The sequence below is a fragment of the Anopheles coluzzii genome, chromosome 3, assembly GCF_943734685.1.
Source record: "Anopheles coluzzii chromosome 3, AcolN3, whole genome shotgun sequence".
NCBI classification, from domain to species: domain Eukaryota; kingdom Metazoa; phylum Arthropoda; class Insecta; order Diptera; family Culicidae; genus Anopheles; species Anopheles coluzzii.
Window position 1 is genome coordinate 11,625,967 of NC_064671.1, and position 25,668 is coordinate 11,651,634.

A 25,668-nucleotide genomic window follows, 5' to 3' on the forward strand; every position below is an offset into this window, starting at 1 on the left:
TCTAACCAAAAATCAAATATTTTTCTAAGTATTGATCGTTTAACCATAAAATTGGAATTTAATAAAATTTATTAGTGAATAAAATGTTCTTTTTACTGAAAATTACCGAATTTGCTTTAGATTTCCTACCGATAACCTCTAAAAACAATCTGGTCACTCCGCGCCAGCAACCGGTCTGCTGAAATCAATTGCTCCTAGTCAATAATCCATTGCTCGTAATCAAAAATAGAGGATGCTAGTCAAGAATCTATTGCGACTATTCAAAAAAAGTATGCGGCTAGTCTAAACTCAATTGGAAAACCATGTATTCTGATCCGGCATATTGAGCACTATGGTCTTATCAGGGGTCAAATCTCCAGGATATTACATGTTGGAAAGTTTTACGAAAAACATCTACATTATTTTAAAAAGGCATTTGTTTTATCATTTTTGCATACTTTACCAATGGTTTTCAAAAATGGTTCGGTTTTCGTACCGGATTTGACATTTGCAGCAAACTGACAGGATCGTATCGATCCGGAACCATCGTTCCGGTCCGGCTGCAACCGTACCACCACTACCGTGGGCGAACCGCTAGAAGAGAGAGAGGGAGCAAACGGTGACTCGAAGGCGTAAAGAAAAAGGAAAAGGCGAAATCACTCCGAGGAGGTCGCATCGGGTGCGTATCTCTTTTGTTCCCGTGGTCGATTGCTGGTTTCTACTGGTTCTTGGAAGAGTGATTTGCTGTATCGTGTAACATTCTTCACCTAAAGTGAGTTGGCCCGGTTTTGCCATCGCCTTGAGCGGAAGATATACCGTGCGTGCGTGCGTGTGCGCGTCGTGAAGACGGGTCGACGGGCGTTGTGGCAGTAGTCGGTAAGAATTACGATCTTTCTCAATCCCCGCGCGCGCGTGTGTGTGTGTGTCCGGTGCTGTGTCCACGGAGGCACCGAATGTGTTCATGGTGGCGCTTCACGGTCGTTCCCTTTGCAGTCCCAAAAACGTGAGAAAAAGCATCAAGGTGTGTTGGTCATCTTGCCATCTTTCCGCACTGACCACAACACGGCGAAACCGACACTTCGTGTGTGTGTGTTTGTGTGGCGATAGCTGTGTGTACACCACAGGAAGCCTGCATTACGCATTTTCTGTGACTGCGGGGCTTTCGGAAGGAACTGTACACCCGCCCGCCCAGCCGTGTGTGTGTGTGAATCATTCTGGACGTCGACGACGACGGTGGTGCAGTTGCAGCAACAGCAGGCAAAGTCCGGCGCTTGCTGTGATCTCGTGATGAAAACATCGTCGCGGTGGGTGTGATGTTGGTGTGTGGCGTGGCTCTGTGGGTGTGCGTGTGTGTGCGGCTGTGTCGTCATCGAGAGCTGATGGCTCAACATCAACCGTTGGGCGTGTAGCGTAAGTGCAGGGCAGGAGGCATAAAATCTACCACCACCACCACCAACCAGACAAAGATGATTGTGGCGAGCTTCCGGTGCACGAGTGTGTGGTGGCGTTTCTTCATCTCGTGAATGGTGAATCATTCGAAAGGGAGCGAACCAGGTGCAGCTTCACAAGGAGTCGTTGCGCACGCAAGCCGTTGCGAAGGAAAAGTGAAGAAATAACGAGTTTTTAGGGGGAGCCGAGTGTGGCAGAGAGAGAGAGAGAGAGTGTGTGTGTGAGGGATGAGAAGGGCGAGAAGGGTGAATATTATTGGGTTTGGCAGCAGACAGAAAACGACAAGTGTGACAACTCCGTAGCAACACGCCACAGAACAACAATAACAGCAGCAGCAGCAGCAACAACATCCGCCCTATCCGTGGGCTGCCTTCATTATCAATCGCGTTGTTGCTGTTGCTGCTGTTTGGTGTAACACACATTGCTCTCTCTCTCTCTCTCACTCTCTCTTTATCATATTTGCACACTACGCTGTGTTGGATCGGATTTAATCGGTTTGTGCTTTAATGCTTAATCTTCCTTAGGTTTTCCGTGTGTGTCAAAGAAAAGAAGCAAGAAAATTGTGAAAAACAACATCAAACACACATCACACCGCGCTCCTCATAGGGAGGAAAAGCATAGCTGCGCAAAACCGGTGCAGTGTGTTGTGTACTGTGTGTGTGTGTGTGTAGAAGTGAGTCTGTTTTTTAATTGTGCACCGACCGGAAAACCGGAAACCGGAGTCGCCTTCCCATCCGGGGCTATACAGCACAAACCACCGTCTCGGCACGGCGAAAGTGGGTCTGTAAAAAAAGGGAAAGGAAAGCATCATTCTCTTTCACCAAACGCCCATATTTGGTACGGCGACCGGTCCCTAGGCCTGCTGCAATTCTGTCTCTTATCAGTATCAGTGGTACGGAGAGAGTGAGAGAGAGAGAGAGAGAGAGAGAGAGAGAGAGAGAGAGAGAGAGAGAGAGCGGTTGCTCGGCTTGCTGTGCCCAAACGTCAAAAGCCGGCCCCATTTGACAGGTGTGGCGGGGCGACTACGCAGCGCGTTGTGTCTGTGTGCATTTCTTCTTAAATCGTGAGGAAAAGTTGTTTTTTTGCTGCTGCAGTAAAGAGTGAAATACCGTTTCGACACATTCCCCACGCCACAAACCCCTTTAAACAACGCGCAACCTCCCCCCAAGGGGATTCAATCTGCTAAGAGCAAAGCTCAAAGCGGAAAGGCTACCACAACTCGACGGGAACAACGCCCCAGAACGATGGAAACATGTAAGTAACTATCGCCAGCGGTTTTACAAGTAAGCTTTCTCGCTCGGCCTGCCCGGTACACACCTTTGGAGTTATATACCCCCCCCCCCCCCCCCCTGAGCGGGAGGGACTGTCCACTTCCGGTCCAACTCGCACACGACGCACGTGAAGAATTCTAATGCGCTCCCGTCGAGGTGTGCTCGGCTCACGAGGAAAGAATGTCAAGAACCTTTTGGGCTGATGACGTCGCAGCAAGCTTCTGGAAACATTTGGGAATGTTGAAGACCGACCCAAACAAGATAATTGTCTAAAGTCATTGGCTAAATACGCGCCATAGTAATGAACCGTTTGTTTGTTTGTTTAAGGTCGAAATGAATCGCACAAAAGACGCCGGGAATGTCAGGTAGAGAGAGAGAGAGAGAGAGAGAGAGAGTCAGGAGTTCCGCCCTTCAACAAATCCAACAAAGGAAGTCATTAACGATGTCATAAGGTGAAAAGAAGCCAGCCCGTGTACGTGGTGCTGTACGGCGAGAGGCATAGGTCGCCGGTTCGTGCCCACGGTGTCCCATTTGGTCCCATTTTTAGGCCACCCGTCCGGACGCCGTCGTTTTTGGGTTTTTTGGTGTCGTAATTTACGCTGCCCTGGTGTGGGTGGCTTAAGCGAGCTGAAGCCGCCAAAAAAACGAGGCCACTAAAAAGGCAAAATTAGTGCGCTGCCCCTCTGCCCTCTTATAAACGAGATCAAAGCGGCAATGTTTCGAATGCCCTTTTTTGGGGGAGGATTTAACCATTTTTGGTTAATAGGTCCTTGCTTTTATTTGTGAGGATTTTACGTCGAGTTGTCTGGTACGGAGACAACATGTGGATACTAGCAAACACAATTTAAAAGCAATTCTTATGAGATTTAAATTGTTATGATCTCTTACGGGCACTCCCGGTCAACGATTGGTGGGATGCAGTTGGCGCGGTTTGCACTGTGCCGTCGCAGTAATTGAAATCAAGGCCCAGATACCTATCTGATGACATCCAATTAGAGACAGTACGGTTTCTGCGAAACATGCAGACCACCAATGATCGTGATGAACGCATACACAAGTCATACGAATGGCTGTTACCGGTAGCATCTCTTCGTTTTGCTTGGCAAAAAAAGACTAAAATTCCGAAGAAGTACTTTATCAACTGTAAAAAAAACTTTGCTAATATTTATCCAACAAATAGGCTGTTTTTAGCGTGTCTTCGATAAATAAACGCGCTGCCCGGTTCTGCAAGCACCAACCCCTCTGTGCACGCCGTTTTCCTCGGTCACGCTCGCGCGAATTTTCTCCGCCACATGGCGCACGGCTTCTTGTGGTAGTGCAAATAGGTTCGCATGTGTCCCGAGAAAGCATTTTTTCTACTCCCCGCTATGTTTGCGTTTATTTTACCACCCCTGCTGGATTGGCCGGGTGCATAATCGGCACAATTGCTTACACACACACACACAGTCCCCGAAAGGGCGAGAAGGGGCGAACGAAAAACTGCCCTGCAGAACAGAATCTTGTGGCGTTATCGACGGCCGAAGGGATCGAGCAGGTCTGACTCACTGGAACGCCAAACCACGGAGGGTCCGGGTAGACTCTGTGTGTATGTGTTCGTGCTGTTATCGTGCGTTAAGAATATGGGAACAAATAGACTGGCTTTCTTCGGTACTTGGGCTTGATAAAACTACCCTTGGAGTGTGTTCTATTTGCAGTTAAAAGGAACGTAATGCTCTGAAGTTGTTGTACGATGTAAGCGATAAGGCTTATCGCTTGAAAAACAACACTGAACTTTTGTATCGATAAAGAAAAAGAAGGCGCGATACAAACAGCGGGCTATTTGCGGCTCAAACACTGATGTTTCGGTAGATTGCCATATTTTGGCTCTGGTTTATGTTGGCTTTGGTACAAACATGCTCGTTGCGAATGACGATTAAGCGACATTGTTTTAAAAGTCTCGATTAAATAGTGTAAGATAGCCTTTGCATCTATAAGAGACTCCTTCTGAAAGTAATTTGATGAACAAAAGGAATTTTATTGATGATAAACCGCGTTAATCGTGTTTTATCGTTAGTTATTTCCACAGCGACGATGATGTTGTGTTCAGATTGAATCAATTCCAATTATTTTCATTACAAAATAGTACTTTAACTATTTTTCTTTGGCTTTAGAATGACCCTAAATGTCGTTTAATTTTTCAATGTAACTCTCCAAGCAATTGAATGATATAAATTTATTGTTTTACTCCAGCGTGAGCACAAGATACGTTTATTTTTTGGGCAAATGTTAATTATCGTCTCCGGAATGCTGAGGCGCTGCTTCTTGGGAACACATTTTTCAAGTGGCTACAATCAGTCCCCAAGTTGCGTTTCCCCTGTTTTTTTTCTGTCAGATTGTAATGAGTAAAAAAAGAAGAAAATTTCAACGACTAGTGGATTTCTTGCCGCCCCGTGAGAGATGGTTGGGTTAATTTTGTTTTGCGTGTCTTAAACTATTTTCAGAACGCCGAAGAAAAATGCGACCATCAACCGGCGGGGATATGGGGGGGACTTATATTAACTCTTACTTGAAGAGAATGATTCGAATCATTCGCGTTCGTTGTTATTGTTTTTATAGCTTCCTCGGTATTTTCTTTCCCTTCAAACCGCCCGTGTTTTATAGCGTTTCGTGGCGCTTAATGAAGCATTTTTGAAAAACACATGGGCTGGCGTACGTGTGTGTGTGTGTGTATTCGCCGGCACCACATGTGGTGTAAAATGCACAACAGAAAAACACAATCATTCACGCGTTTCACGCGATGTGCCTAATTTCATCATGCAATGATCATTATTTTGTGTTTTTACTTCATCTTACCATTTCTTTCCCTCGCCTTGCGTGACGATGTGAGTGTGTGTGTGTGTGCCGAAAGATGCAGCGATGAAAAAAAAAACGGCATCGACACCCTAATTTCCCACTCCATCCCGCGAACGAACAAACTTTCGCGAAAGGAACGAATCTTCGCGGCTTCTAACCTATCTGGAGTAGTGTAACGGTTGGCGTTTTTGTTTGCTTTCGAATGACCGGATATGAAGTGTCTCGGTGGGAGAAATGCTTTGGGTGGGAATGTGTGAATCGTGCCCCCCCCAAAAAAAAGAACCTAAAAAAGGTTGAAAAACTATGCAGCAACTCCCCAACTATGCGACGCCGCGATGTAGGTGACGCCGTGGCATCGTCTTTCTCCCTATTTCAATTGTTCTTCCTGCTGGGTTAGCGGTAATGAGGGAAATTTGGGCCTGTGGAGTGTTTACATGTAGAGTTTTGGGGGGAAATTCACATCCCTTAAGAGCCCAGCCACAGCATAGACACTTGCCACCTCCTAGAGGGGGCGGTGGGCACAATGACAATGGGGAAAGCACCTTTCTACCGGCACAGTTTGTATTTTCCTTCAATAGGGAAGTTTTTTTTAAACTACTTGAAAAATAGCTGAAACGTTTGTAGCACAATCCAATCAAAACCAAGAGAGCTTTTTCAATTATGTTGTGACGAGCGGTGTTTCAGTTTTGGTGTGAATATAACGGGTTTTTAGAAATGTTCTACGTCTTACGTTTCAACTTAAATATAATGCAATAAAATAGTGTTTTTTTATTATAATATTATCAATTGTATGACACATATCACTAAATCACAACCACAGACCAAGATAGGACAACTCACAACTAATTCTTGATTCTTGTTGCAACTTAGAAAACATTATAGATTTGTTGACAAAATTCTCTGTATTTTAAATCCATTTAAATGTTTCTTAAAACAACAAAACCCAATGATAATTTTGTAATTAAACCAGTTCATTTGACAACGCAACGCGCAACTCTCAAATACCTTTAAAATCTATTGGGCTTATCAGGAACTTATACAGAATCCATAACGGTACTGGAACAGATCCTCAGCACACACCGGCACCGGTAGTTGATGCCGGAACCATAATGATCGCGGAGCAGTTGTATGTATGGTAAAGGATGGATATGGTTATAGACCTTGAAAATCCATACAATAACTTTAAAAGTCCCCACACCGATCCCAAAATTACTTCGTTCCTGGAACTGAGCTATACTCAATTTTGTAAAGCGCTTTAAACCTATTAGTGTTGGGTAAATCTGATTCAGATACATGAATCTGAATGAATATTTGGAATGATTCAATGAATCTGAATCTCGGTTTGCAAAGATTTATAAATCTCAAAGATTCATGAATCTCCAAAAATTCATGATTCTCGAAAGATTCATGAATTTTAAACAATTCGTATACCTCGAAAGATTCATGAATTTCTAGGGATTCATAGATCTTATGAGATTCATACATCTCCAAAAATGCATAGAGCTTGAACTTCTCATTATTCTTCTTTTTGAAGTAACAACCTACGTGGTCATGCCAGCCTATATAGGTTTTCCAAACTTCTTGGCAAGTCCACGTAGTTGGATAGTTTGGTTTGCTACAGGGAGACGGTTCATGCGAGGCTTAATCCCACAACGGGCATGTTGTTTGGTGTCATAAATCATACATCTCTAAAGAATCATTAATCCCTGGAGTTATATGAATTTTATTGGATTTATGAATCTTTTAGATTCATGAATCTTTGAAGATTCATTTATCTTTCGAGATTCATAAATCCTTGAAAATACATTAATCTTCAGAGGTTCATGAATCATTGAAGAGTCGATTCGAGATTCATGAATCTTTGAAGATTCATTTATCTTTCGAGATTCATAAATCCTTGAAAATACATTAATCTTCAGAGGTTCATGAATCATTGAAGAGTCGATTCGAGGCTCGAATCACTCTTCCCTGGAGATTCATATGAATGAATCTCAAGGAAACAGTCATGAAACCCAACACTAAAACCTATGTTAAGTCCTTGTTTAATTGTTTCTGAACCTATTTTGATGTTGAAACTGATTCTTAGTAAACTTTACATTTTCTTCTGCCTCAATTATTTAACGGATCGTGAACCTATCCCTGTCTAGGGATCTGCTGAACTGCTGATACGGTACCTCATATGATCCAGTAATTGGTTTCTATTTAATACTGGGCAAAAAAACTCTCGACAGAGTTGTTTTTTAATCAGCGTTGAAATTTAGGTCCTCCAAGTGAACAAATAGTGACAAAAGTGTAATCCATTAAACAAATATGTTTGAGTTTATCAATTGCTGGTATCATAACAACAACTACTCTTTTTTATTTCATTTTTGTTCCTTTTTTATACTTTATAATAAATAGTAAGCCATGTACGTTACCCCAAATTGAAAAGCAAACGTTGCGATAATTGAAGCAAACACATCCGCTTTTAGCACGTAGCCGCTCGAGTCTAGATTAGATATGCAAACCCACATTCCGCAGGGTGTGTTGAGGCTTCCGAGCAGCTAACAATGTCGCTATTTAACCTCCATACCCGATCGTGTGTTGAAAGCCCATATATAGCCCAATCGATTGCATTCAACTTGCAAAGATTATCAGCATGCAATACTCATTTTACAGCTCTTGTTAAGTAAATAACTGGCTGTAAAACTGTTGTAGACAGAGTTAAAATATAAACATCAAAATATACTTTAAAAAAAACGACAACAACTTAATATGCTCGCCGCCAGACAGTTGTTAACGTTCTGAATGACTGAATGTACGCAAACAAAGGCTTGTATCAAAAATAAATACACCTCCCCAGTGTTCAGTAGCTTGCTGCACACACCCGAAGCCGTTTCCGAATTTTGTGCAATGCAATATCATCATCCGCCGCTATTCCTGAGCGTCATCAATGATCATCACATCCTACTCTTCTGTTGAGTTTTATTTTATTTAAACGATTGAACAGAGTGAGTGAAGAGGAACACGAGGGAGCGACCGTGTCGTGTGTGATATAGAGCTCATATCTAGAGGGACCCCAGACACACACAAGGGTTTATTTGGGTTTCCGTTCGTTGCAAATGTTCTTGTTTATTTTGCTGTCTTTTTTATTATTATTGTAATTCTGTATGTTAACTGGATAATACACTTTGTTTTAATGTCTTAATGGCGAACGTCAACGTCAAGTTTTGTATTTAAAAAATACCGACTTGTTGCTGCAACATCTGGCAATTGCGTGCTGTTTGTTTACCCCCGAAGACAAAGGATACATGTGTGGCATGCTTACCGCACACGACGATGTTTGTTTGGGGCTTGGGTGTTGTCTGCTAAATACAGTTAATATAAAAATAAGTTATAATTTCATTACTTCAAAGAACGTTGTACCCGAATGAGTATGGTGATTTTCGAGGCGAAAAACCCCCAAAAATGCTCCAAAACACATTCAAATGTGTATAAGATTTGTACCAAGAATATAATTTTTATTTGATTTTAAATAATGTAAAAAATGTAGATTTTCAACGGTTGATGGAAGTTGATGGTCACTGGCTACGATCTATTAACTTCGAGTTGAATTAATTTGTCTTCTCTTATTACACTCATTTGAGTGTACGCGTCGCCACCTTACCGTGAATATGTATTGAAAACATATCAAAACAAGTGCAACCTTCCCTTCATCAACCAGAACGCATCGCTCCAGAACATGGCCACCCCTCAATCAGTCCCATTCGGCAGTACCGTTGTGTGCATCCATCGGCTGGCCTCAATTACCCATACCAGCATGTCACCAAGGTCGACCTTTCCGCCAAGAACTTGTCGTCTCGTATCGGGTAAAGGGGGTCGAATAAAAGGAAGGCATAAATTCCAATGGTTTAAAGAGCCCTCGGTCACTCACACCCCCCTCCGGTTGGCCAGTGAGTAGGTGAGGAAGTTAGCGTGTGTAATGAGCTGGAACGTGAAATATTAACCGTAACCTTTTTGCCTCTTTCGAACGAACTTACAAGTGAGAGAGAAAAAAACACACACTCTCACCCCCTCGCGATGAAGTGTTGAATGCGTGGCGTGCAAGGAATGCACCCTCTATCGATAGGAACCCTAGAGGCGGGCACATACATGTATACAGGCGTTGCATTTGGGGCGTATGGTTTCTCTCTTCTGCTGAAAGGTTACCAAGAGTCGGTCGAGATAATGCAACCCCAGTAGCAACAGGCCGGGGCTGTGCGGGTGAAAAATGCAGTTTCATCGAGGGATTTTCTTGAGGCCCGAGCGTGGTGTTATATTTATGCTTCTTTCGCCTGTTTGCAAATCTACAATCTCGCTTGACTGGCTCGTCAGCTGATAAACGGGGCTGAGCTGCCGGTGTGTCTCAGAAGTGTGATAATGGTAGAGCAATTTAGAACATTCAGCGTCAAAATACTGCTCTAAGGTTTTTAAAACTATATCGAAGAAAGAATTCAGAAAGAAGTTTGAGTTTAAATCACTTCACTAATGATCTGAAATACTTATTAGTAGCACTTTTTGAATTTTCAGGGGTTTTCGAGTCATTTTAAGGTGGAGATTTGTTGTTTTTGTATTTTTATATTTTATTTTTCCAAAGTTATTCTGGAATTTGTGAATAAAATATGTACTTGGACGCTTTATCAGGGAAAAAAATTGGGAATTTTTGAAGGCTCATACACTTCAATTGAATATGTTGGTACGTTATGCTATGTTCCCGAAAATAGATATTTTTGATCAAAAACACAACAACCACGATACAGTCATGTTTTACACTGCAGAATCATATCGAAGTAATGGAAAAAAATCAAATAGGAATTTGAAATTTTAATTCGGGACAGTACAAATATGATGCCTAGCAGATAAAACATTAATTTCGTAAACAATAAACTATGCTGCACACTGCCGCACACACTTTCGGTCAACCCTGCAAAACAAGTTTAATTTGCGATTGTGAAATTGTGTATTTCAACGGCTATCTACACAGAGAGCGTTGGCAAGCAAAGATCGCTTGAAAGATCTTCCTACACACACACAGCGCAAAAGAAAGTGAAACCCATTCAAATTTAAAGCACCTACACAATTGCGTTGGAGGTTAATGGGTTTGGAGAGAAGAAAGCAACGCTTTTCTTTTCAAACGATCTCTGCTCCATTTAATTGTTTCTCATTTGTTGAGGAAACGGATGTACTAATGATGAATATGCTGTTGTGCGCTTGAGAAAGTGAATGTATCAATGCTTTATTTACGAAGAAGATAGCTTTTATTTACACCCGACCGGGAAGGCATGATAATTACATTTTACAAACTCCCCGAGATGATGAGACATTTTTTCCACCAAATGGATTACTTTTAGAGGCGTGTACTCCGACAAATGAGCATGGAGTTTTCCTTCTGCCGCCAAGATAAGCTGCACGCATTATTGCACATTATCAGGTCGATTTGTTGGACTTCCCGGTGCAACATGTACCCAGAAAGTGCAATAGTCATTGTCGTTGTATGGCTTTTTCTTAGGCTTTCGTCCGCTCTTTCGAGGTGGATAATGGAATCCTTACAACAACCAACAAAAATGCAACACTAATCTCTCACGAAACGGGCTCCTAATGCGTCCAAAAACCTGTCTCATAAACTAACCTGCTGCCTGTGTACGTCTTGCAACAGCGTTTTGCACGAAATTTGTCCGAAGTAAATGGTCCAAATCCTTCTCCATCGAGTGCTTATTGGTATCGTTTTTCCAAAAGGTTGTTTGCTTTTTTTACCGTTCGGTGTTGACATTTAGTGGTTCTAGCGTACACACCTGTGCGAGTTAACCTTCCCGAACGACGACGACAACGGCAACGATCGAACGCTACCACCACCACCACGGCACAATGGTATTTAATGATGCATGAAAACCATACTGACTTTGCGCATCCGTTACAACAATGCCAATAGTGAACTCGCTTCAAGAACTCACCCGAAGGGACGGATGCACTTTGCCGCAAAGGGGAAAGAAGCGAGAAGCGGTACAATATAACAGGCGAAAGAGTGGAGAAGATTTTAAAATAGACACAATCATAATTGATTTACCACTCGGTGATATGGTAAATGTATGCCGCGGAGACTAAGGGTAGCGTAGTTGGAATCGTGGGGATATGGTCTGGGCAATGCCTCTCGATGTGGTGGTCCCATAAAAGAAACACGCGTGCCCAATCACTCCCTGGTGAAGGTCTGAAGAAAAGGTTAGAGTTGGGTTCAACGATGACGGGGGAATGCTTCTAATATCGCTCACGTTTGCCCTTAAGATAAAGCGTGATCCAAATTTATTACTCATTGCATCTGGGGGGGGGGGGGGGCTTAGATGCCGAGGTTTATAAAGTAGAAAACATTAGCGATACGCGTTTTAATAGTGTGTTAGCATGTTTTCCGTTAGCTTTAAAAAAAAAAGGTTGCCAGTATCATTGATGATGTTGTTCATGTCATTTGTTCGCTTAATTGATTGATATGGAAAGAGTAGTTTTACAAGAAGTTCGAAATATTCGAACATTGGGCTTCAATTCGAAATTATTTTAAACAAAAGAACAAAGAACTTCACCATTCATTAGACAAATTTTTTTTTTGTATAATTACTTCAAGCGTTTATTGCTTTTCATGACAACGTTAAACCGTTCCATTTGTTCACTATGGATCCGACGCAAAGAAATGCATCGCAAAGTGCTGTGTGCGCTTGTGTTGATGCGCTTCTTCGACCATCTGAGGCAACGGTGAAATGTGCATCAATTTGATGCTTCAGCCAGGGTTGGCCCAGCTGGTGGATTTGTTTTAACACGGAAAATCACTAGCCCATTTACTCTCAATTTACTTTGCCGCCGGCGCCAGCGTTGTGGTGTGGAGCCTTCGCTTACATAAATCATTAGAGGCTGGCAGATTGTGGTGATGCGTTAAGGAAGACGCCTTTAATCCAATCGTAGTGGCGTGAATCGTGGCCTCGTAGTGAGGCAATAGGTAAAATGAATTTCATCTACATTACATTATTTTAGTGATATTGAGTCAATCTTGGACATATTCAGTCGATTTTTAAAAGATTAAAAGTAATATAAAACTTCATACTGCCGAGGACGGTCTCGTGGTACAGTCGTCAACTCGTACGACTTAACAACATCATGGGTTCACCGTCGTGGGTTGAAACCCCGATCGGACCAAGCCCCCACATACGTAGGACTGTCTATCCTAATATGGTAATTAACACTTTGACCGCCAGCCTGACGTCACAGTTTTTGAGTGAGCACGTAGCGCATGGCAAGAGAGCGATGAGAGCGACAGTTTCTCGTGCGATTGTTATCACTCTTTTGTTTCATTGCGATAAGCGGCGTAGCACATGTCGTTCTCGTTCTCTCTTTCCTACCTCATTCGTCCTCAAGAGAGTCACTGAGCGTCAGATGCAAAGCTGAACGGTGAGCAAAACCGTCATGCGAATTTATATGACACTGCGCTTAAAGTGTTAAACAAGACACTGAAAACCTTGACTGATAACGGTTGTTGTATCAAAGAATAAGAACAAGAAGAAGAAACTCCATACTGAGTTTAAATACATATAGAATATTGTCCAAATACATTTATATGGGGGGAAAGTAATACAAACTACATCTTCTAGGGATTTTCCTACTTAACTCAATGTAAATAAACAAACATCATGCTATAGTTGACAACACTAACACTGTCTTAGGAAAATGCATCTATAAGACGAGTTTGTTCATTTTATCTGCTAAGCTTTACTAACCATGTAGCTCCAATTGATTTGTTGAACAAGATACGCCTCAAATACTTAAAATTATATCAAAATAATACAATGTAAATTTAAGAAAATTATACTTCCATTTCATGAGGCTTGATATATTTACATATTATTCATTAAACAATGCATTCGCCGTGTTTTGAGCAGCATAATTTACACTAAACAAGCACCTATTGCAGTATTGTAGCTACCTATGTTGTCCCGTAGTCCCTTAATGATCGGTCCCTTAATGATCGAGTGCATTATAGGGTTTTCCAGAAGTTCTCATAATTTTGGACACTTTCTTGGCCTCTTGGGAAATTAACTATTTATGGCGGGAGGTGTAGAAAAATTCACTCGGAATTTCCGATGTGTCAGTCCAAAAAGGATGCTGCAGAGTCCATTTCTTTTCCACTTCCTACATTTTTGACTGTAGGTCAATTGTTCTGTGTCTCAACCAGTCTCCAGTAATTAAGAAATTATTTATAATTAATTTAAATAATCATAAAATGTATTCCGTTTTCAAGAGTTTCAATGCAATCCTTAATAAAGGCATACATTTTCAACTGCACATTCTACACCAGCGCTGGCACAAGTGCGTCTAAATTCTAGCCGGAGCTGGACGCGAGGTCGTTTTGTTTACAGTTGGAGGTTAAATCGCCGGTGCTGTGGACGCGGTTTACGATTACCACCACCACCAGGCACAACACACAAACCCCCCGCACAGACGACGGAGTAGGTGGCGTGTTGCATTTCATCGATCGTGTTGCACTCCCCTCGGTTTGGGTGGTCTTTGCAGGTGAACGGCCATCGTTCCATTCCCGCGAGCGGATGGAAAATGAGACACTGTTTTTACTTACCCCCGGAGTTGTGTTTGGAGGTATGTGGCGATCGGGCTCTGGAATGTCTAGTGTGTGAGTCAGCAGCGCGAGCGCGGTATGGAGTTCCATTCTTTCAAGTTGGACAAAATAAGCAACCACTTCCGCATATGTTCGTTCGTTCGCTGTTTGTTTATTAAAGGTTGGTCGCCAATGCGCATCCGGTGTTAATTGAACGATCTTCGAATTGGTTACTGTTCAGGGAGGATAGAGCTGGATGTGTCGATTCTTCTTGAACGCAATCACTTTGGCTGCTGTTCGCAATTGTTCATAGCAATACCTTGTAAAGTGCTACAACTTGTATTGAAATTATAAAATTTTATAAAGTGACGTGATCATATACATAGTGCAAATTTACACTTTACAATTCTCCAAAAAGACACTTTTAGTAATAAATTATATTCCTTAAGCAGTAATGGTTTTATCTGAGCTTTAGACACCTATCTTCCCGCCATAGCAAACGAACAAACGAAATGGATTATTCGTTGTGTTTACTGTCTGCAGTCATAAATTCACATCACAAATGGAAACTAAAACAAACATTTCATATGTCCCTCGGGCGCTGCTGCCATCTGCAATAAACGTAGACACACAGCGGATCTAAAAAGGACTCTAAATCATTCTGGAGAAATTTAGTACCGAATTTAAAAGGCCGTCAGCGTTCTTGTGTGTATATATATATATCTACAAATGATGCGTTGTTTACCAAACAACGGCGAAGTTTGAATGAAATCTAGCTGGGTGGCGTTGGTCTTGTTTTCCACGTTTGTCTATGATTTATAAAGGTTCTTGGGAAACAAAGATGAATTCTAGGTTTTGTTTTGAGATGAAAATGTTGTGTGTTTAAAGATTTGTTTGATAAATGCTATGAAACAGCTTGAAAGGTGAAGCAATTGTGAGGTTCTAAGGCATAAGAATTGATACCTAACCACACAACACAGTGATCCCTACCGCGTTTCTTTGCGGATTACATATTTATTTACTTTCAAATTACATCTCGCCGTTACTCTTCAGCTTCGAGCAACCCTCTATCAAACAATCCCTTTTATCCTTACCCTCTACTGTTTATAGTTTTAATTTGAGACACGTAAAATGTACTGCTCACTGTCACCGTCCGCCGCGAGCGTTATAATCCCTTAAAAACATAAATAATCCTACCGAATTGGAGAAAGCAACAGAAAGAGACATCTTAATGGCGAATTGGAAGGTATCGTAAGCCTCCCCACCCCGGTACAGTTTGAGCAACTGCAGAATACCTTTGGCCGGATGGATCTATGCAGGTCTATCACTACTGTGCCGAAGTGAAAGGGAGTGAAACCTTTCTCCGCTCTGGTGCTACATAACGGCAACCATTTCCAATCACGATTTTGGCCGACCACTGCGTTCTAATTCCACAATGCACAGCCAGCAAACATGGGCCAGAAGAACGCAACAGTACACGGTGGTACGAAATTGTGGTATCGGATTTTGATTTAATTTATAGGCAACGGGCAAAGAAATGCGCACAAAGTCTCGAACCCCTTGCTGCTCGATCTTAGGCGCGTTTCGGGTTAAAAGCGTGCAGCCGTTTAGCGAAGGTAGCGAGATCATCGATAGCTGACAAGGCACTCTAATGTGAAAGTGAGGATAAAAGTGCCTTTCCAAGAAGATGGGGACGCGAAAAGCGGTGAGTCTTCGGGTTAGGGATTCGTTTTGAAGGGAAGAACTTATGACGCAACGGTGCAGTAGCGATCGGATCGTACACGACTGCGTTGTTCCTAACTATTATTTGTGATGGATGGTTTGCTAACAAATTCGATCCATCCTCACCTCGCACTTACTCTCGAGAGAGATTCTTCGGGAATTTCAAATAATAGTGTTACTGTTTTCAATACCTAGTCTCGTACATTTTGTTTAGGAATTTACTTATTTATTTTGGTTATAGTTTGATCTACTTTAGACTGTTTTCTTCATGTTTCTTTTATGTAATCAAATGCTTTATTTCATTTATATGATTTTTTTTAATTAGTTACTTTGTTTAGATCAAAATGAACTTGTTTTGTTTGTTGGTTTCCTTTCTAGGATTTAAAATGATCATATCATTTAATTTACACCCCTAGGATATCTTCATTTGTTTGTAAATTGATGTGTGCAGTTTGCTTTTAATCTTTATATTAGTTCTTCGTTTTCTACTAATACGTCCTTTCCTTTTCTTTTTAATAGTTCTTGTACTAAGAACACATTGCCCCAGTATGTTTTTTCTCGAATTGTTGGGCTTTATCCAGATTAACTCTTCTTCTGAATAAGACTATTTTTGAATAATAAACAACTTTTTTTACTAAGGAGTAACGGCTGTGCTGTATTACTAAGTTAATACTTAATAATCATTTACGATTTTTATGTACAAATTCTTTGCATGGTTTCAAAAGTATTTTAGATTTGTTAAACAAACATAACCTTTGATTGTTATGGATGGTTTATTTCTTTTCGTTACGTTATCTTACTTAATGATCTTGATATCATCGGATTTTGTTGTATTTATTTAAATATAACACATCTTTAATGGGCTTTCTCTAGTCATTTGATGATCGTGATCATCATCTTACAGGGTTTCCCACGATTTATTGGTCAGTTCCCATGATTTTTTGGTGAATTCCCACGAATTTTTGGTCGTATCCCATGGATTTTTAGTTCGTTCCCATAATTTATTGGTATTTTCCGAATGGATATCAATACAATTGGACCAAAAAAATCTGGGAAACGGCCAAAAAATCGTGGGAACGCACTAAAAAAATATGGGAACCAACCAAAAATTGATGGGATCCAACCAATAAATCGTGGGAAACCCTGTATATGCGAAAAATCCTATTTTAACATTGATTTTGTATATTGCATAGCTCCTAAGCACCCTTTGTCGGCATCATTCAAGATGCCAAGTTTATGTTGTCATACATATGTGACAATGACGAACTTGTAATGTTTGCTTACAATTTTGAGCTCGCTAGCATCTTTTGTATAAATTTTAAATACATTGTTATGTTATGTTTTTTTAAATCGATAATACTAGAGCATGTTCTTTATCTAGAGAATGCTATGTCTTCATTGAGGTTTAGGTCTGGGTTATTTGTACCCCGAAAGAGTCTTTGATATGCAACGCGTTTACCAACTGCTTATCACTGCTGATCATAATTTTTATTATCACTTTTCATTCATAAGTAGGAGTAATATCTGTTTCTCAGGACTTAATCTACTTCAACATTTTTTTATCTTCGTATCTTTATTATACATTTCTAATTTATTTACCTCAAACAAAACGTTGGGCGTCATAAAAACACGATGTTTTAATAGCCCCACTCAGTTATTGATCGCATATTAACAACTCTTTAAAATCACTTTGCGGCTAATAGCTGCGCGCGCTAAATGGTGGAGAAATTCCTGGTGCGGTTTTTGTTTTGCTGTGAACGCCCGTCGTTAAATTCAACATTTTACTAGCCACGAGAAAGAGGGCCACAAAACGCTTCGTAGTTGGGTGATCCTCAGCTACATCGCAACCTAAACCTCGGCTTCTAACAAAGTAGATAAGATAAACGAATCTCTAGCCTACGAATCTGGCGTGGTGGCGGCTCTTCCGCAAGCAAAATGAGCACCGTTCTACCGAGAAGTAATAAAATCTCGTACACACAACCCAAGCAAAGTAAAGAGCAGCTCCCCCCCGCCCAGGAATGATGGGGTGGTGGTGTACACCCTATTAACGATCTTTCACTTCCCTACTCACGCTGGATTCCCACCACACCACACAAAACGAGTCGGTTTGGCGGCGGCTGTGTTGAAAGAAAGTGTTAATACGGCCGAAGAGATTTTCCAGTAGTTTTTGCGCACAGTTCCGTTGATTTACTACGCGCTCGCGCATACCCAGCCAGTAGGTCTGCTGGCGCTGCTGCGGAACGGGTACGTTCTTTCTCTACTCGGCGGCAGACGCGTGCAAATGATTCCACCGCGCGCTGTGGCTGTGGTATGTCCGGATGCGCATCCCTTGTGTGTGCTCACTGGAGAGTATCATTTTAATAGCTGCTTTTTGCCCTAGGGGGGAGCACACACACACACACACACACAATATCGTTATGATGGTGAAAGATGAGGAATGCGTTTTCAAAATGGCCATGAGTAGTGTAGTCGAGGAAGTCCCCGGGAGGCGGCTGAAGCGTCGTGTTCGACTACCGATCAGTAAACGCGCGCGCGAGAGACGATCGCAACAAGTGCATTTGCAGTGCAAAAACCGTTTGCCGGGCCGGTCGTTTGTATCGGCAGCTTTGCGTCTGCGAATCACAAGCACACGGATGTGTAAATATGCAAACAATTAAACATCTTTATGACATCAGCGTTAGCGAAGGTAGTTGCGGATGACGGTGATGATGTACAGTCAGGCAAAAGGTGAGGGGAGAATAAAAAATAAATATTCTGCTTTCATGGTACTGATATCTTGGTGCTTGGCTCAGATGTGTTAGAAAAGGTGTTAAAGATGCAGTTGTTTGCTGTAACAGTTGCGATGAGGTAATTTACGGTTTTGCCATTCATTAAGACACGATATGAACGTTGCTACTGCATAAAGAGCGCTGTTTGAAGTAGTTGTGGGTTTTTCAATTAGCCAATTTACTATATTAACGTATATTATTGATAACTACTATGTTAACAATGTATATTGGAAAAACGATCAGTTGAAAACTACTTCGTTATTAAATCGTAATCTAGAGTACAGTATGTGTACGTTGGAAGTTCTAACAGTTAAAATACCGTAAAATACTTAACTGTGATATACTGTTCAATCAAGGAACCAGTTTAAAATGTGCTGTCAATATTTCATTAGCTTTTTAAACGTAAATATCATAATTATAATCCCGAGAACCATTCCTAAGTCTAATACAGGATTACGAATCATATAAGGGAATAGTTCAATCACTTAGGGGAATGTTGCAAATCGATAGGGGAATGTTGCATGCAAGCTGTGGAAGTTTGCAATCATATGAGGGGAGTGTTGCAATCGACTAGGGGAATTTTGCAAACATACTGTGGAGCTGTCATTAGATTTTTTGATCTTTTTTGATGTTGAATGTTTGATTTTTCTTGCTTTTCGAACTTTGGTTGCTTCAAACGAATTGACACAGGCACTAAGGCTATTAGAAACTGTTTCAATAGTGTCTACTTACAATGTCAAAACATTAATTATATTTTTTGTCGTTTTCATGCAATGTTACTTACATTCTATTCCCTTTTTATAAATACTTGGCTTTTGATTTGTATTGTAATCTTTGAGGAAATGTTTGCTTTATAGTCTACAAGGCAAGGACTTACAAAGTCTTACAGGAAACTATGTTGACAGTAGCATGAAAAACACCTAAACCACACGTTCACCAATACTTCCTGTTGTAAAGTAATTAATTCGGAGGTTCACATTCGATTGGAAAATTAATACATCAAACCCCCCCCCCCCCCCCCATTCAAAGACAATGTTATCGCACACCTAGTGAAAAAGAAAAGGTAATAATCTTGTCTCAATCAGAATACCTTTCTCAAAGCCGACCCCCAACATACCGATTTCGTTCTGCAGATTCTTTTACACCGCCTTTCTATCGTGTCTCGGTCGGCCCATGCGCACTGCTGGGTGCGGTTGTTGCGTTCGAAAGGCGAAACTCCGAAATGAGATCAGTTCCCCTGTGCTGCGCCATTCCACTCCGTTGCTGATTGCTTTCTAGGCAGAGGTTAGTCGCTTTTCGGCGGAGAGAGGCTGGGTTGGGTCGGTTGGTATGCCACGATAATCTAGCCTTAGCTGCTTTACCATCATCACCCCCTGACCGAGGCGAATGCAGACCGAGTCGAGTCAGTCGGCGCATGATTGCCACAGGTTTTCTTTCCCTAATCACGCGTGCCATTCGCAGCCATTGGCAAAGCCGTCCCGTCGTCTGAACATGGTGCTTTTGCTTCTCCAACATGCCGATAGTCATTCGCTTTGCTCTAGCCGTCGTTGTTGTCGTCGCGCGCAAAAGAGCATTCCCCGCTCAACCTACTTAACGGGGCCACATTTTCGCTCGCACATTCCCAGTTATCGGGACGGCGTAAAGATAAAGCCGTTGCGATGGGAGAGGCGTTTTCCACAATTTCTTCTTGACCAGCCGGTGTCTGTAACTCTCGGTGTTGTGCTGTGCAACGCTCATAAAGCAGCAGTAAAGGCTACGCTGACGGGTATGGATACAGGCACAGGTGCAGGCTGCTCTATTTTGTCTGAAAGAGATTGGTAGATTATTCTGTGAGTTAACATTATCATCTACTTCTCATTACAACATGGTCCAGATGGTGTACTCAAAAGCGGTATGTTGTTAATCTGTCATGATGTAGTGATGTGCTTTGTGAGTCTTTTTAACGCGTGGCTAACTCACCTATTCACTTCTTATAAAGAGTTAAATCTATAATCGATTATTTTATCTCTTTCATTAAAAATAATTTGACGTTGTGTAGGAGAAATTAGGGAAATAGCTGATTGTTTCTACATGAGGTGTTTGTGTCCTACAGTGAAGGACAAAATTTATAGGAAAAATAGTAATTTTTGGCAGTAAATCCGTCTCAGTTTTCTGCTTTGTTCTGCCTTGTGAGACTACATTTTATTTTATTTTTACTATACGCTTCATAGTCCAGCTTTTTGATATTGGAATAGAGTCTCGTCAGGAATGAAATCCTTCTACTCATCTACAATTCTTTGTGGAATTCAATGTTTTGATTGCCCTTAAATTTATTTTTTTTAATTTAATGTTTTTATTTTATTCTTTTCGATATTGAATCTTTCAACTTCTCAGCAATTCTTTGCCGATTTGAATACTTCAACTTTTTTGCAATTCTTTGTGGAATTGATTATTTAGATTAAATTGCAATTCTATGCAAGAATGCTTCTATCTCATCGTTAAAGTTTTTTTTTATTTTTCTAAATGTTTACAGGGGTTTGTCGAGTCATTTTTCAATGTAAAAATCATTTTCGCTTCCAATTAGCACTTCGTTCATGTCTATGAATTCAAAGACTATTGTTTTGCAAATAGAACTTGTGACAACTGTTGAAAAAACGTCTCGCAAACGGTGAATAACGATGTTCACTTTGAAAGGTGGTTCGGGAAGCCCTGTAATTAGGTAGACATTCTTAGAAAAGGAGCTATTAATTTTGTAGATATTTGTTACTATGTTGAAACGAATCGGTACTAAAATATTTAGAGTGAACAACTCGAAATGAGTTGAGGTTGACAAGAAAGAAGAGTTGACTCACGAACTCAGTAAAATCAATGGCTTAGAATAATGAATCTATTTTTGCTTACCCATCACTAGTCAAGATGAGAACATACTTTTTAGAGCATAAAAACTAGAATTGGATTTGTCATTTTGTTATTTTTAGTACCTTCATTTGCTGCGTTCGAATAAAAGGGGTTAGAATAACGCTTGGTATCGTATCAACGATACGTGATTTTAATTTGTATAGTCACAGTGAGCCCAATATTGTCATTTTTAATTCAAATATATGTCACCAAACCTTCTGATATGTGACAAACTAAAACTCCAGCAATTCTGCGCCGTAAAATAGTTCCATATGTTTAACGCGCCATTGTATAATCCCCGGGTACGTCAGCGGGACACCGTTCTTCCCATGCTGGCAGACGCGGAAACACACCGAGACGAGGGTTAACGGCGGATGTGCATGCGTGTGTTGGAACAACAGTCGACAGCAGTTCCTGCTACAGCTTAAATTGAAAAATAACCGTTTACGGTCATCATCTCATTTTCATCTTGTTCGTACTTCGTTATTTCATTTATGTGCTTGCATTTTACCGTACCGTGCTGCGCACGATAGTGTACAAAAAGTATGCGAAGCAGATACAGGGAAAAAGGCCTCCCCTTTTCTGTTCCCCCGCGGGCTGGCAGTTAAGCTTGGAGTATGGTTTTGTTTTGAGCTCTCCCGCATGATTGAAGCACTGTCTCCGAGCCGTTTGTAGCCGTGACGCGCAAAACATGCGTGAATGAACAATCCGCGCCCGCGAGAAGTGATTTGCATGCGCCATCACACCAGTCCGATCGCTGCTCCCCTAGTTTTTCGCGATGCGTTTTTAATCAGCTGTGCGCGTCTGATGAAGCGGGAAGGGAAGGACAACCTGCCGCGGGTATTCAATTAGCATAATCATCTACTTCCACCCCGCTCGATTGGGTTCATGTTTTGCTCTGTACTGCTTGCCTGCTGCCCTCAGTCGTCGTCAACTGCAACTTTATGCTGTTGTTGCTGTAGTGCTCGGAAAGTACTGCCGCGTGAGGTGAACGACGGCCTAGATTTGGTTCGTTTATGTTGCTGCTGTGCTGTGATGTTGCGTTTATGACGGTGAGGTGTACACGATCACGATCCGGAGTAACATCCGGCTTTAGGGCTGAGCTAAGCGAGAGAGAGAGAGAGAGCGATTGTTGTGCGGGGCACTGCAAAATAATTAACTGCCCAAGTTTAGACATCAAAACGCCGTACGAGGACCGTGCCATGGCATGTATGTTTTGTGGGGCGAGCGTTGTTTTCCCATGGCGAAGAAAACAGATATCCAACTCGCTTGGATCTCCACTTCGATCGATCGCTTTTGAGCAATTTTCTATTTACTTTTTCCCTTGTTCCTTTCTATCTCTTTTCCAGGTTTAGTACGTAGCGGCCGCCAAGCACGTTCGTAGGAATATGTAGGACGAAAACGTGCCCCACAATCATCAACATCCGGCGGTGGCAATTTCACTGCACAACGAGTCATCAGACGGGGAGAGAGCGAGAGAGTGAGGCAGCAGTACGCAGAGGGAAATTAGATTTGCAGCTAACAACGAGAAAGAGAGAGAGAGAAAGAAGCGAGTGAGAGTATCATTAAAACGCCCCGGGATCTAGCTCCCGGTGTGGACGGAACCGCTTCCTGTGAAAACACTAAACTCGACCCTTGTGTGGTGATTTGGTAACCGAGAGCCGCAAACATCATCATGCCGCTTCCGAAGCGCCTGGTGCAGCCGGTGTTCGTGGCACGGTCGGTGTACGTGCGCGAGGAGCTGCCGGCGGAGCTGGAAACGGTCACCAACACGACGCTGACGAATATCGTGCGCCAGCTGTCCTCCCTGTCCAAACACGCGGAAGATCTGTTCGGTGAGCTGGCGCGGGATGCGGGTGGGCTGGCGGAGCGCGCCAACTCGCTGCAGGCGCGCATCGATCGGCTCGCGATAAAGGTCACGCAGCTGGACAGCACCGTCGAGGAGGTGTCGCTGCAGGACATCCAGATGAAGAAGGCGTTCAAGAGTGCCACCATGTTCGACCAGCAGATCTTCTCCCGGGCGACCATGCCCTCGGCAATGCTGGAGGTGTATAAGGTGCGGATCGTCGGCTATTGATTTTTAAAGGAAAAAAAGGAATATTTTATACTAATTTGTTTCTGTTTTTTTGTTTGCCTTCCAGACATGCGACAAACCACCCCCGCTGGACAAGCTCAACTGCTACCGGGACGATGGCAAGGACGGGCTGAAGTTCTACACCGATCCGAACTACTTCTTCGAGCTGTGGCGGCAGGAGATGCTGAAGGACACCGAGCGTGTGATGCACGATCGCGGCAAGAAGGTGCACAAACCGCGGGCGGACGGTGGCGCCGACGGGGGCGGCCGGCAGAAGAAGCGGCCCCGCGCACCGCACAACACGCGCGAGAAGCAGCGCCAGCGAGCGATCGGCCATGGCGAGACGCTGATGCCGAACAACGTCATCTACCGGACGCCGAACGCGATCATCGGCTCGCAGGAGGAGGCAATCTACAACAGTGCGATGGCGGCGGCCGGCGGCAGTATGATATACGATTCCCGCTCCTCCTCGGCGATGGGTGGCAGTAGCAGTGGCGGCGGCGGTGCCGCCCGTCCCAACTCGATCGAGCTGCGGCGCAGCTACCAGCAGCCGAACGAAATGGTGGACGGTGGGGGCTATGCGCCACCGTCCCCGGGCGGTGGCGGCGGCTACCACCAGCAGATGGCCGTCCAGATGCAGCAGGGCGGTGGTGTGTATCAGCAGCAGCCGATCTACGACCAGTACGGCAACCCGTCCGCCATGTACGGCGCGGGCACGAACCAAATGTCGCAGGAAAGTTTGTACGCGCCGGGGACGCCTTCGCGGTCGAAATCGCGCCCATCGCAGCCACCGCCGGCACCGCCCTCGTCCGGCAGCGGGGGCGGCACACCGAACGCCTCGAACGCTAACACGCCCACGCGCAGCCGCAGCCTGTCGACCGGGCGGGACAATCTGCCACCGCCGCCACCGATCCCGGAGGGTCTGCAGTCGCCGCCGCACGGCATGAGCAACGGGGGCACGAGCGTCGCCGCCAAGCTGCTGCTGAACCGGTCCGGTTCGCGGGCCGGATCACCGCAGCTGGGCATGACCGGCGGCCCGCAGCAGCAGCAGCACCAGCAACAGCAGCAGCAGCAACAACAACAGCCCCAACATCACCACCAACAGCAAGTGGTCGTGCAGTCGATGATGGACCAGAACCAGATTGCGCTCGCGCAGCTGAACCAGCAGATCAACAATCTGAACAATCTCAACATGCAGCTGAACCAGATGTCGATGAACGATCTGCCTCCGCCGCCACCGATCCCGGAACAGGTAAGTTTGGCTCGGGGGGTTCTCTGTGTACTACCAGCTTGGCTGGTCTACGATTGCGGCTTTGCGGGTAATCGAACGGTGGCAAACTCCGAACCAATACGAATGGGTTCCGAGCACACACACACACAAAGCGCCTAATGAGGCTTCCAAATTACAGCCCAAAGCTCTCTTTCATAGCACTGTCTTCGTGCGACTACTCTCCCCGTCCTCTTCTGAGTGAGTTCGTTAGGCTTTTGCGGTAAGGTGAGTCGTTTTGCGACCAATTAGGTTCCAAAGCAAAAAAGGAACGAATCCGTCTGTCTTCCTAAACGTGTCTCTTTGTGTCAACTAAGTTCATTTGCTAATTCTATTAAAAGTTTAGTGTCCGAAGTTGCTGTTGAGAAGTCACTAATCGTTTTTTATTGTAAATTTGGTAATTATTGCGTTATTTTCATGTCATTGTTGTTCAAAACGACTAAAGAAGGTGTTTAATCTGTTCCATCATATTACAGGGTTTCGCACGATTTATTAGTTGGTTACCATAATATTTTTGGTTGCTTCCCATATTGTTTTGGTTAGGTTCTGGGCGTTTTCCATAAATTTTTGGTTCAATTGTATTTTTTTTTATTCAGTAGGGACGGCTTTGCCGTATTGCTTAAAATTAGAGTACATATAAATTCAGTTTAATCTTTAATGCACGACTGTTGCGAGACATTTCAGACAGACCTTCTCGCAGTTTTAGGAGGGCACCATATCCCGGGTGTGCTCGGACGTTACTGTCAAAATCCGATCCTTGTCCAGTGGTCCAATTAGAGGGGACAGAGGTCGAGATCATATGCTTCGTCATTATCCTGTGGAAA

The 25,668-nt window shown here is 43.1% G+C and overlaps 1 protein-coding gene across 6 annotated transcripts in view; it reads left to right on the forward strand.

The window, feature by feature from the left end:
• The first annotated feature begins 572 nt into the window (after positions 1-572).
• Positions 573-25,668, forward strand: part of LOC120958299 (wiskott-Aldrich syndrome protein family member 3) — a 30,749-nt gene continuing 5,653 nt past the window's right edge. The window contains exons 1-4 of one of the 6 annotated variants that reach the window (XM_040380994.2): positions 573-855; positions 1,953-2,682; positions 22,853-23,559; positions 23,645-24,829. In XM_040380994.2, coding sequence (XP_040236928.2) covers positions 23,179-23,559; positions 23,645-24,829 — 1,566 coding nt within the window. In that variant the 5' untranslated portion in view covers positions 573-855; positions 1,953-2,682; positions 22,853-23,178. The other 5 variants (XM_049610753.1, XM_040380995.2, XM_040380998.2 and 2 more) reach the window with 5 other exon arrangements.